The 13,230-nt window shown below is 50.2% G+C and overlaps 1 protein-coding gene across 2 annotated transcripts; it reads left to right on the top strand.

The window, feature by feature from the left end:
* The first annotated feature begins 1,134 nt into the window (after positions 1-1,134).
* On the top strand, positions 1,135-12,413 carry JOSD1 (Josephin domain containing 1). Of its 2 annotated transcripts, none has more exons than XM_042993279.1 (5): positions 1,135-1,223; positions 1,484-2,316; positions 9,043-9,171; positions 9,292-9,486; positions 10,299-12,413. In XM_042993279.1, exons 2-5 carry the CDS (start codon positions 2,132-2,134, stop codon positions 10,396-10,398), a joined length of 609 nt encoding a protein of 202 aa, XP_042849213.1. In that variant the 5' UTR covers positions 1,135-1,223; positions 1,484-2,131; the 3' UTR covers positions 10,399-12,413. The 2 variants fall into 2 exon arrangements, with proteins under 2 accessions (XP_042849213.1, XP_042849214.1); XM_042993280.1 differs by having other exon boundaries at positions 1,180-1,223; positions 1,671-2,316.
* The last annotated feature ends 817 nt before the right edge of the window (positions 12,414-13,230 follow it).

The raw sequence follows: 13,230 nt of genomic DNA, 5'->3' as shown, positions 1-13,230 counted from the left end.
GCAGGGCTAAAGAAAGAAACAAATTGGTGTGCCTGGGTGGCTCAGTTGGTTAAGTGTCCCCACTTGGGCTCAGGTTATGGCCTCCCGGTTCGGGAGATGGAGCCCTACATCCGGCTTTGCACGGACAGCAAGAAGCCTGCTTGGGATTCTCTCTCTCTCTCCCTCTCCCTCTCTCTCTCTCTCTCTCTCAAAATAAATAAGCCTTAAGATAAATAAACATTTAAAAATCTTTTTAAAAAAATGAATTGCATGATTTTTTATTGTTTTTCCAATTCCCTGAACTAAAATCCCGAAGAAGGGCAACTAGGGTGGATGACGCCTTCCACATGACCTAGAAGTTAGGTAAGGGGGGAAAGTTCACGCAAGACAGGGAGTTTACCTGCTTGGCACACAAAACACCTTGAGAAAACCCAGAGAGGACTCTGTGTCAACCCCCGTAAGATGGGGGGGGGGGGGGGGGGAGGGGGCGAGGGTGAGAGGACAGTGGTCTCAGTGTATTGCACCGAAATTCGACACCAAGGCACTGAAATCGGACTCTGCTTCACTTGAAACGTGACTCCGGGGGAGGCACTTACCCTCAGCGCTCCCAAGGAAGTGGGGGGCGGCGGGCCCACTAACCAAGACAATTTACGCCCGGCCGCATCAGTAAGGTTCTTGGAAATCACCTGGTGAACAGCGCGCTAGGCAAACATAGAACGGTCAACGCAGGAGGAGCTAGTCCAGGTTCTCGAAAGCACTCCGCTCGAGAAGCCTGGCCCAGAGAGGGGGAAAGGGCGGGGAGAGCCGCAAAGTGCAGCCGCAGGCCGGGTCGCCGCCCCGGAACGTCGCCGACGCCAGGGGAGGGGTGGGGAGCGGCGGGCGTCGAGGCGAGACTCCGGCAGGCCGCCCCGCCCTACCCAGCCCGGGAACCAGGAGCCGCGCACCAGCTCTAGTGGCGGCAGCCGCCGCACCCCCTGGCCCTACTGTCCCTAGGCCGCCCCACGCTGCCCACACCCACTCGGCCGACCCGTGGCAGCCGGGGCCTTGGAGCCGGCGCCGCCTGACGACTGGCTGACGTCATAGGTGACGCCGCGGCGGGCGGGAGCGGGGACGGCGCAGGAGGGCGTTTCCGGAGCACGCGCCCGGCGAGGGCTGCTGACGTCGGGCTCAGGTGCGCGCGCTTGCCCGCCCGCCCGAGCGCGGCCCAGGTGGCGGCCCGCAGCGTCAGGTGGCGGCCAGTAGCGGTGAGGGGGCGACGGGCGGTGCGAGTAGGGGCAGCGGCGGGAGGGCGTGTCGCCTTGCACTCACGTGACGGGCAGGGAGGTTGGGGTGTGGGCGGCGAAGCGGGGTGGGCCCGACCCCACCCCTCGCGGGCCTGCGGGTCGCTGCGCAGGACCTTCCCTCGGGCTGGGGCCGGACCCGCCCCGCCGCTTAGCCCGCCAGCCTGGTTCTCCGAGGCTGCCCGCCCGACCGCCGGAGCTGACCGGAGTTGTCTCCTCCGCAGGGCCGCGGCGAGAGGGTGAGAGTCCGCGGGTTCGGAGGGAGCCGCCCCCGCCTCGGCCCGCGCCCTGCGGGGCCCCGCCGCACCCGAGGGGATGGAGAGCCGCCTACGAGGCCCCAGCACCGCCCGCGATCCCACGCTGGCCTGCCCTCGCTAGCTGCTCGAATTTTGCGTTTTACCCACCACCTAGGCCTTGTCTCCTGAGTCGGTGGCGTTGCGGTTCGAAAGAAATGGAAGAAAAGGAGCGATGTGACCAATTCCGTTCGGTCCTCCTGCATTGAGGCCTGGTTGGCATTTGCAGAGAGGAAAATACAGCAAGAAAATCGTCGGGGGTGTTTGGAGGGGAGGGTGGGAGGAGGGAAGCAAGGTCTTAGATTTCCTATGATTTTTGAAAAAATTCTGCACTTTGACAGCGGTGGCGAAATAACACTAAATCCAAAAGTGATCTTCCTATTGAAAAGAGAAGAGGTGGATTTTCTTTTCCTTTTGATTCCAACCTCTTCTCCCCGTGACCAAGCATAAATCATGGACATCAGAAAATAAGGTGGACCTCAGGAATCCTGGAAAGACTGAGAAGCTTACTTACATTCTTCCTCTGGAGGGAAGAAGGGTGGGGTGTTTTCAGCCCTCTCTGGAGCCTAAAACGAAAACATGAGTTGCGTGCCATGGAAAGGAGACAAGGCCAAATCTGAATCTGTAGAGCTGCCCCAGGCAGCACCCCCACAAATCTACCATGAGAAACAGCGCAGGGAGCTTTGTGCCCTGCATGCCCTCAATAACGTCTTCCAGGACAGCAACGCCTTCACCCGGGAAACACTGCAAGAGATTTTCCAGAGGTAGGGGACTCCTTCTCCTTGCCATTTTTACACGTTTTGCTATTTCTGCATTTCTGTGGGTGGGGCAGTGTCTCCGCTAGGTAAGCCTTCAAACCAACGTATTAATTAGCTAGATGCTGTTAGCAGATGTAAGGGACACGGAAATGGGAAAAATAATAATCACTCTCATTTATTGAGCACTTACTGTAGGCTGGGCATAGTGCTAGGACCCTCTGTTGTGTCATCTCGTGTAATGTCCTCAGCAATCCCATGCAATTTGTGTTATTTCCATTTTACGGGTACAAACAGGGCTCAGAGGAGTTCAGTAATTTGCCTTAGGTAACAACAACAGATGGGGCCAAGTTTGAGTTCAGGTTCGTGTCTGTGCTCTTGACCACTGTGCTATAATGCCTCTCAAGCCCTGGTCTGAGAGTTTACAGTCTGGAAAGGGGACAAGGTCTGTACACGCTCAGTCACCTGCCATCAGAGGTGGAATGTTGTGGGTTTTATAAGCAGGGTGCTCAGCTATGCACCGTGCCCAGTTTTCCCATGAGGCCATGTGCTGGCCTTGGTGCTTTTTGTGCATTGCTCTGTATACCCCTCCCCAGCAGTCATTTTACTGTCTCTATTTTATGGATAGAGAAACAGGCAGAAAGGTCAGGTAATTTGTTCAAATAGCTTCCAAGTAGCAAAGCTGTGCTTTGAAATGGACTCTAGATCTCTTCCCCTTTCCCTTTCATTCTAGATGGCCTTTTTTTTTTTTTTTAACCCACTTTGCAAAATGTTACCTGACAGGGTGATAGAAATTCAGCTCTTTCTCTGTCTACTTTGATGTTCTAAAATCGTTTTTATCAAAAGGGTTTGAGAATTAGTTCTGCAGTGTCTGGATGGACACAGCAGGACATCTGCTCGGCTGCTTTCTGAGTCCTGGAAAGGCATGTCAGAGTAGTTCTATTATCTGCATCCATTCACCCTGCTAGTATGTTGGGCCTGGGCCCAAAGATATGGATGATGATTATAAGCAGTTTGCGGGTAATCGCAGGACTCTTTCAGTGGTGTTTTCCCTGAATGAAAGAATGCTAAATATTTGCTAAACACTCACATGGAACCGGAGTTCTATTCCTGGCTATTAAAGCTTTTGCAAATTTGTACTAGCCTCCCCAGTTTCCGGTCCGCACAATGTAAGGATCCATCTCAAAGTAATAGCAAACCAGTACGTAAGAAAATACACTCTGTTCCCACTTCCAGAGGTGGAATTCTGTGTATTTTAGGTGGAAAGATTTGGCGTGGGTAAATAGAAACAAAGTGTGAAAGGGATCAGAGGGAGGGGAGACGAGATGAGGGAGAGGCAATAGAATTGTATAAACAAGGATTTACGAGCTGCCTGCAGCCAGCCAAGCGCTGCTGGGCACTGTAGAGAAAACAAGTTGAACAGGACTCAGCCGCTAAGTACATCCCAGAGCCATACACTGACCAGGCCTTGAGTCTGTGAGAACAGACTCAAGTGAAGTTAAAACCCGAGGGATTTAGAGCCGTTTAAACGGAGGGGAAAAGAGGATCTGTTTGGGTCTTAACGGAAACAGTAGTAATGTTGGCAGGTTTAGCCAGATAATTTCAAATTCCCGGATACAAAGTTCTGTCCCTGTTTGAAGATGTGGCTGATGGCTGGGAGAAATGGGAGAAAAATTTTGATGAATGCTGTTTGTTGAGAGGAAGTTCATCGGAGCAGTTCGCTTTTAGCCAGATAAAAAAAGAAATACAAAGGCAGGGTGGAGTTTCAATACAGTTATGGGACTGGAGATGACTCATGTTTGGAATAGAAATGAGCAGGGACTTAGAACCAAAGCTAGTGGCTCAGCAGGAACCTGGGGATGGGGAAGAGAGGAGTCAAGGTGGCAGAATCCAGGATTTGAAGATCGTGGTAACCGCCGCAGTGATGGCAAAAGAGGTCGTTGGTTTGAAAAGGATCAGTTTTCAACATGTGAAATTGGAGAAAAGCTCAGAAACTGGGCAGGTGACGTGGTGCATGTATTCAGATGCGGATGTCCGATCCTGAACATTTCATCGTATGTGTCCCTCTGCGTTGAAAAAGGAAACATTGGGAAGTGAAATGATAGAGCGGCAGCCTTGCAGAGTTGTTACTCGGAAACTCCTCAGGCCTCGAACCATCCTCATGAGGCTCTCCTCAATTTTTCAGTGATTAAATGTTCTTGCAGCTAGCTATGCATCCCTTCCCCAGGTGAAATAGCTGTTAAAATCTAAACAGAAACCAGGCTGATACCGCTCAAAAAATCTAATGCAAGCTGGAAGGGACAAAGAGATTTTAGGTATTGGTGAACAGCCAGCGTTTTCTACCATAAAGAAATGCAGCCTCCCCAGTAAAATGTCCCTGAGCAGGTGGAAGGGGCCACATTTAAAGGTGTGGTGGTGGTAAATTCAGAAATGGCATTGAATGTTAGCCTGCAGAGATTGAAATTATCTTGTGTAAGGGCCAGGCAAACACATCATCATCGCCAGTACCTGCAGAGTACATCTATGTGCCTGGCCTTGTGATCTGTGCTTTATGTATTTAATGATTTAAAGACACATCATGAAGTTCTTCTGAGCCCTGTTTTCTAATGGCACATTTCTTCAGACCTGATGAAAAGGAAAGTCATAATTAGGAGAGAAAGGACTCTTCATGAATGTTTCCACATGTTGTTGTTGTTGTTAAAATCTGAACTCACCACCATAGGCAGACACAGTGGTAACTTCCAGGGAGGACCAGGAACTCAGCTGAGTGCCTAGGCATTAGTGAGACCTGGCAAGAGCCTGCCTGTCTTCTCACTTACAGATCACTTCAGATCTCATGGCTCCAACCTGTGGCTGTGACGACAGAAGTGAGAGGCTTGCTTTATAGTCCAGAACTTCTGTCCGAGTCACTAAAGCCGCCCCGAGCAAGAGTTTGCCAAGGAGTCTCCAGAAAACAATCACAGAACAGGATGCCAGGGAGTTCAGTGGGTCCAGTGTGTTGAACTGTCCAGGACACTGCTGAGCGTAGTCTTAGGGGAAGGGGTTGGATCTTAGCTGTACCACTCACCAGCCGTATATGTGATCGTGCAAATCACCATAAGCATCCTTATTCACTCTGTGAGATTAACCTCTATCTCAGGACTATTGGAAGGATTAAGAGGGAAACCTCATAAGAGTAGCTGACACAGTGGGCATTTGACTATCGTTAAAGTAAAAACAAGTACTGATATAATGGGCACACTGGACGGACCCCGTGTATTCAAATGACCATCCTGGGAATGAGGTGGAAGCCATTCTCAGCATTTCCTGTATTGATCATCTGGGCGACACATGTTCACTCAGTTGCCACTGCTTAGCTGTGAGGGCTGCAGAGTAGCAGAGCCATCCCCTTTGCTTCAGGAGTTTGCTGTTTGGTTGGACATGTATAAGACAACGGAATTCTCTAATGGTCTTGTAAAATGGGAATTGTTCCCATTGTTACAGATACGCTAAGAGGCATGGAGATTAAATCTCACGACTAGTCCCGGTGCTGGTTGCTAGGATAATGTGTAGTCCTCCCCATCTCCCTGTATTTTCTGCTACACAGGAGCCAGGAAGGATTCCGTGGCAAAGGTAGGATGTGAGGTTGACCTTGAAGAAGCTTTAGGATTTGGCTTGGAACAGGAAATACGATGAGAGAATAGAGGCCGTGTGGTCGTGGTGAAGTGCACTAAAAAGCCCAAAGGGACAGCAGGCCCCGTAGGGCCGGGAGGGTCGGGGTTAGCCAGCGGGCAGTTCTTACATGAAAGTAAGAACATCGTACCTTGGTGAGTGTGGCAGGAACATATAAGGGACTTGGTGGAAGGAGAGTTTGGAAGTGAGATCAATTTAGGAACCTGTTTCAAAAGCCCAGATATGGAGCAAGGAGGCTCCAGTTCAGGGAGAGACAATGGGAATAGACAGGAGAAGGTGGGAATCGGAGATAGAATGTATGGGACAAGGAGACCCTAGGAAACTCCTGTAAGGTGCACCTCAAAAAAATGTGTAGTCAGATACGTTTGGGAACCGCAACGTACCCTGTCTCCTCAAGACTCAAGGTAAATATTAGCATATTCGGGGCTCTAGGAATTCCTGCAGGAAAGCTTTTTACCTGATTCATTCAGCCGTTATTGTATTGAACACCTTCTGTGATCCTCTGGGAGCACCCTCGGGAGAGCGTGGCTGTAAGTTTTGGTAGGGAGTAAAATGGTGAACAAGGTAGAAGGCCTGGAAATTTCCTTGTTGGAGCCTTCACGCATCTCCTGGCAAGAGACTTCACTGAAAGTAGGGAGAAGCTACTGGAAAATCGGTGAAAGGGTAGGAGCTTGATATACCTGGAGCTAGGCTTGCTTCCATATGCTTTTTTATTTTAATACAAGAGCCTACTGAGGGCCTTTGTCCTCTTAAGCTGCATTTTAGCCCCAGACCCCAGGGTGTGCCAGCTCTTCCTCTTATCAGCCGCTACCACCACCCACTCTGATTCTTGGCTCCTCGACACAAGACGGGAAGCACAGCACTGGAGTCAGACAAACCCAAGCACGAACGAATCCTAGTGCTGTCACTTACAAGATAAGCGATTACAGGCCAGTCATTTTAAATCACCAAACTTCAGTTTTTTAACCTATAAAATGCGAATAACTTACAGCCTCATGGGTTTCTGGTGAAAATTAAGTGAGATACATATGAAAGGATCTAGCATTGGACGGCATGGCACGAAATTTTTCAATAAGTAGTAGTTATTATGATGGTAAGATGCAATCTGGTTGCAGAGGGAAGGTTAGTGTCCTCCAGCCCTCTTCTTTGCTCGCTCTGGAGAACAAGCACACAAGCTCTTTGGAAGGGTCTGCTACGAAAGTTTCCCAAGAAAGAGAGCAACAAAATAAACACAGTGAATGTTTCAATAAACATTCCTTGAGCACCTGTTATGTGCCAGGCACCCCTTGGGTCCTGGTGGGGTAGCCCTAACGGGATGGAGACACCTGTCATTCTAGTGTGGAAAACCAGACGCGTCTGGTGGCGACAGGGGCTGTGATTAAAGCAGGTGGGGTAAGAGCTGGTGCCTGGAAGAAACTGAAGGTTGGGGTGGTAAGAGAAGGCCTCTAAGGCACTAACACTTGAGACCCAAATAATAAGGAGCAAACCAAGTGCAGACCTAGGGAAAGAGCATTCCAGACAGCAGAACAGTGAGTGTGGTAGAAACAGGGAGCACGTGCAACGGCCCTCGGGTGAGAAGGTGTTTTGTGTGTTTAAGTAGCAGAGAGAAGGTCTTTGTGCCCAGCGATAGGGATGAGGTCAGCAGTGTCTTGAGGGCCTTGCCTAGAAAGCAAATCATTTAGCTTGTATTTAAGTGCTTTGGGAACCATTGGAAGGTTTAAGCAGTGGGAGGAATGTTTTATGTTTGAAAAAATACCAGTGTGGTCACCGTGTACAGAGAAGTTAAAAAAAAAAAAAAAAAACTTTGTAAGAGTTCTTGAGTGTTCAGAGTTGCCCTCGAGCCCTGGCTCTCCTCTGGAGCTGGCCCTTAGCGGCTTCCTGGATACTGCCCTCCACGTTCGTTCCCAAGAAGCTCACACTTCCCTTCACAGCCCGGCAAAAGGAATCCAGCCCTTCCTTCAAGAAGGCCTTCCCTCAAGTCCCGGCCTGACATGCCTGTGAAAACCAAATAATAGGACTGGAAGTGCCTTCGGAGCTGACCTTGCTGGAGACAAAGGAGTAGCTGATGAGGCCCAGCCAAAAATGGCCCAGAGCGGGGTGGGCGCGTGGACCATAATTGAGTTTTGTTTGGCACAGACATTGTTTTCAGTTGATTCTTTGTGTTTCAGTTTTTAAAAACTTTTTTATTCCAGGGGCGCCTGGGTGGCTCAGTCGGTTAAGCTTCCAGCTCTTGATCTCAGCTCAGGTCATGATCTCACAGTTTAGGAGATACAGCCCTGTGCTGGGCTCTCCACTGACCGTGCAGAGCCTGCTTGGAATTCTCTCTCTCCCTCTCTCTCTCTGCCCCTCCCTTGCTTATGCACTCTCTCTCAAAATAAATAAGCTTAAAAAAATTTTTTTTATTCAAGTACTTACACAACCAGACACGTATATTTGAAATGCTTTAGGTGGCTCAGACATGCCAGTTTAATATAGGCCTTATTAGTTCTTAGTGCTTTACACGTGGCCCCGGTGCATACGTTTTTGTTTCATGCCTGGGCTCCTGTAGCCCTTGGAGTATTTAAGGATTAATGATTACCAAGTGTGCAAGCCTTAAATGGAAAGCATTTAAACTGTAAAAAAAACAAGAGTAGCAAAAAATACTATCCACGCAAATGAAAATATCAATTACTGTTTTCTAATGTTTAAAAAAAAATGGCTGTATTAAAGCAGGAAGGTCTGCAGTGAAGAAGGCCGCAGACAGGGATAGGCCAGGGGCTTCACAAATGAGACTCCATCATAAGAGTACAGTCTGTGTCCAGTGACTTTCTGGATGACAGACAGCTAGGCCCTGGCACCACCGAATTAATGTTTTGCATAAGAAGAAAGGCAATCCCTAGTGCAGTAGGAGCCCCGACTGTAAAATACGTCGGTAAAGTATTGAGCTACCTTGTACCTGAGTGGGGGGAACAGGCCTTGCGGGGGCGCGCTGCGCTGGACGCTGGAAGGTGTCCGGGGCGTGTGGGGCAGGAGGTCGGGCGGCCGGGCCCACGAGTCTCAGCCCGGCTCCTTGCACGCGTGCAGGCTGTCTCCGAACACCATGGTGACGCCCCACAAGAAGAGCATGTTAGGAAATGGGAACTACGACGTGAACGTCATTATGGCAGCACTTCAGACCAAAGGCTACGAAGCTGTCTGGTGGGACAAGCGCAGGTAACCCGAACCAGGCTTGACCCGATGAGGACTGTCGCTCGGGCACGCGTGGGGAGGTGCTCCCGGGGGGACCTTGGGGCGCGGACGGCCTCGGAGCCTGACGCCGCTCTTCCTCCGCAGGGATGTCAGTGCCATTGCTCTCACTAACGTCATGGGCTTCATCATGAACCTGCCCTCCAGCCTGTGCTGGGGTCCGCTGAAGTTGCCTCTCAAAAGGCAGCACTGGATCTGTGTTCGAGAGGTGGGAGGTGCCTACTACAACCTCGACTCCAAACTGAAGATGCCCGAGTGGATTGGAGGCGAGAGCGAGCTCAGGTACCTGCTGGGAACATGCTGGGCTCCTTCCGTTGGTGTGTTGGGGAAGTTAAGCCCGTCTTTCTTTTTTTTTCTTTTTACTCGACGAAGGAGATGAGATTCCTAGCTCCTGGGATCCTCTCCCCGCCTTGCTTAGAATCACAGGGTCTCGGGCTTGAAACACCTCAATCTTTGATGGCCCATGAGGACGGGAAGTCCCTTTGGTAGAGAAGCCCCAGCCCCCGGCATGCTGACCCTCTGGTCTGGTAGGACTGGCATTGTAGCAGTCTCTGTACTCAGACAACTGATGGTAAAGCTGCCAGTTCAGAGGGAGGAAGACAGACATTCAGGCCAGAGAGGGCTAAATTTCCCGGAGACCGAAAAAGAAACTTTTATTTTATTTTTAAATATTTTTGAGAGAGAGACAGAATGCAAGTGGGTGAGGGGCAGAGAGAGACAGAGAGAGACACACACACACACACAGAATCTGAAGAGGCTCCAGGCTCCGAGCTGTCAGCACAGAGCCTGATGCGGGGCTCGAACTCACCAACTGCGAGAGCCAAAGTCGGATGCTCAACCGACTGAGCCACCCAGGTGCCCCGATAGTTTGGCAGTTCTATATGAGAATGAGCGAAAATTCAGCTTGGAAATTAAGTGGCCAGATCGAGGGGTAGCCAGTTGCAGAAGCTGCAAGAACAGATCCCTACTCAAGAGTTTGGGGGCTGCCGAGGGTATAGCTGAGGAGGTCACTGGTGAACACACGGCCCTGAGACTGGAATTTGCAGTTTTACCAGCATTTCATCTTCTCTTTCATCTACCCGTTGTTCCCACAGGAAATTTCTAAAACATCACTTGCGAGGAAAGAACTGTGAACTCCTGCTGGTGGTACCAGAAGAGGTGGAGGCCCATCAGAGTTGGAGGGCTGACGTGTAACGCAGTTCTACCCATCCTTCCCTCACCTCAGCCCCGAAATCGTCTGTAACGTGCTGTGGCCTATACAGCGGGTCTGCCCCTGCCACTTCCCCAAACATCTCACTGGGTTTTGCCCTCAGATTTGACAGTGCAATAGGACAGATGTGTGGACTGTTACGAGAAGCAACCAGCGTTACTCATTCCTGGGAAAGGAAGGTAGGAGCTCTGTGTGCTTAGGGCCAGCTCTGGAAGACCCTTGTTTTATTTCAGAGAGGAGAAAGGAAGGTGGGTCCCAGCTTATTTTCCCCATTCCCACGAGAACTTGACAGAGGCTCTGCTGGAGTTCACTGCTGCTGTGACTCACCTGGAGATGCTGCCTCCACTTCCCCTTTCCTGGCAACCAGTGGGTCTGAAGACATAGTACACGCGAAGCCCACGCGACTGGCTTGACGGACCCAGAGCAGAAGGGCCTCTCAGGAAACCATCTCCAAAACGCCAGCAGTGGTACAGCATGCCGTCTCCAACCCTCAATGCCACCCATTACCCCCGTTTTTAAGGGTGGTCAACGGCCATCCTTGGAGTCTTATAATGAAAAGTTCTCTAGCGTTCCATGCCGGGTGGTTGAGGCCCGCAATATTCTAGTGTGACAGGGTGAGCTAGATACCTAAGAGGACGTGGCGGAAGCCAGACTGGGGCAGGCCCGGGGGGCCTGTCCGCCTCGCTCCAGCGTTGTCCCTGCCGCTTCACTACATTGATTTAGGGGGCTCTGGGCACAAGGCAGGCAAAAGGGCAGTTTTCCCAGTTGACACACTCTGGCAGAGTCAGGAAACAAGTCTGCTTTTGATAGCAAATTCCACTAGTTTGAGACACAGCTGGGTGAGGCAAGTATCGTGAAGACAAGCCTCTCAGAGATTAAGAGCAGCTAGAACTGGTAGAAGTCCCAGGCTGAGTCCCTATAGTGACAAGAGTCAGAGCCCTCCAGTTGGGTGTTTATGTGCATCACGTTAGAGGACCCGGGTTTGTCATGTCTTTGGTTTCCTTTACACGTCAACTGAAAGTTGATCTACCCCCTACCTCTTGAAACAGCTGTAGGCCACTTTTCTCCTGTAACTTTGGAAAACAGAAGAGAAGGAGGGGAAGTGTACCACATGGCGCGTCACCAAAGTGGTCGTAGTTGCCTCGAGGCGGGGGGGCGGGCGGGGATGGCCTGTCTGCCGCTTACCCATCGACGGTCTTGGCAGGTCTGAGAGCTGCCCCACTGGCCACAGGCCTCTCCAGCGGCAAAGCCGGCCTGGGGCTTGCGCGTCAAGACTGAGCAGGCTTGACAGGACGAAGCTGAGGCTTTCTCCCCACTGTGACTGGAGTGCATGTTTACACCAGCACTTTTTCTGCACATGTATCTTCAATCCAACAAGGCCGTTTTTTATGCTGAGTAACAGAGGCCACCAAGCGGCTACTGCATTACACCCTCTCGGCAACTGGCTGCAGTCTCTTCTGCACCATTTTCCACACCAGACCTGCTTGGCACCACAGGGAGCTCCTTACCCCTGCACAATGACATTCCAACCACCACCAGCCAGAAGTTACAGCCAACCTGATTGTCACGAGCAGGACCTTGGGTCCACGGGCACTGTCAGTGATAGTAAGCCATTTCCTGGGAGGGGGAGGAGGGAACTCCTCTCCACCAATCTGCTTGGGCCTGTGCAAATGGCACTTCAAAGGAGTCCCCGTGCACTTGGAGTCCATGAGCCAATGGGATATGCAAAGACGCTGACACATTTCAGGGCTGGTTTCTCTGTTCATATCCAATTCTGGTGCTTAGGAACAGGGACCCATGCTGATGCCCAAGGGCAAAAAGCCCCATGTCCTTTAAGGAAAGGGGCAGGCCTGACCCTGATGCCCAATAAGGGGCAACCCTAGGCTTTTTGTTTTTCTTGCTTTTATTCCTTTTTTTTGTTGGCCTTGTGCTGGGTTTGTTTACAAAAGATGTATTTTGTTTAACCAAATATTAAAAATGGAAAACTCCGTACATGTTATATGTCTGCCTGAATTTGTAATTCTGTAAAGGAAAAAGGTAAACATTAGTGTGGTGATGCTTCAGAAGAAACTCACTACATCCTCAGCCATCTTTTAGAGCTGTTTTGTGCTTTGGTCCAACCTCTCCCCTCAAAAATCCAGACAAAATATGCACTAAATTTGGTTCAAAATCCTGAGGCACTTTTCAATTTACAAAAACTAGGCTTAACAATCTGAGGAATCCTAATAAGTACAAGTTTTCGTTACCAGCCCTGACAAATGACTAGCGTTTTTCTCTGGTTAACAAGATCAAGATCACATAGCAGAGGGGGCCTGTTAGACTTGAATTCAGATCCATCATTTCCTGGGCGGTCTGGCACAGATTATCCAACCTCTCTGTGACTGTTTCCTCCTCTGTAAAACAGAACTACCACTACACCCTAAATTCTGTAGCATCATTCTGATAAACAGAATACACATAAAAGGCTCAGTATTGTTAATAGCACATTGCTAATAAAAATTTACGTTGAATGCAAAAACTGCAAGGTTCAAAGGCAGGGCTATAGTTGGAATTCATAATCCGCTCATCTCAGCAATTATTTTTAAATGGACCAAAAAAGTTCTATTTGCCACCATTCCCTTCCTAGACCAGAAGTTAGTAGTAGGTCATTCCCTACAAATCCTTTATAACTGTGAATCACTGTAGACCGTACAAATACATGGACCCAATCCTTTGTTGGTGGATCTGAACATGATTGCCTGAATTCAGGGCAAAGATTACTATTATGAGGTTTCTGCGGTACCTGGCTGGCTCAGTCAGAAGACCATGTGACTCTT

Source organism: Panthera tigris, chromosome B4, assembly GCF_018350195.1.
Source record: "Panthera tigris isolate Pti1 chromosome B4, P.tigris_Pti1_mat1.1, whole genome shotgun sequence".
In the NCBI taxonomy this organism is placed as follows: domain Eukaryota; kingdom Metazoa; phylum Chordata; class Mammalia; order Carnivora; family Felidae; genus Panthera; species Panthera tigris.
Note: the sequence above shows the minus strand (reverse complement) of the source record. Positions and strands in the feature narration are given on the sequence as shown.

Bases quoted from the DNA above. Each gene is read 5' to 3' on its own strand.
- JOSD1 (XM_042993279.1), top strand. From the start codon at position 2,132: ATGAGTTGCGTGCCATGGAAAGGAGACAAGGCCAAATCTGAATCTGTA. The intron at 2,317-9,042 runs GTAGGGGACTCC...GCACGCGTGCAG, and splicing joins CTGCAAGAGATTTTCCAGAG to GCTGTCTCCGAACACCATGG. The intron at 9,172-9,291 runs GTAACCCGAACC...CTTCCTCCGCAG, and splicing joins GTCTGGTGGGACAAGCGCAG to GGATGTCAGTGCCATTGCTC.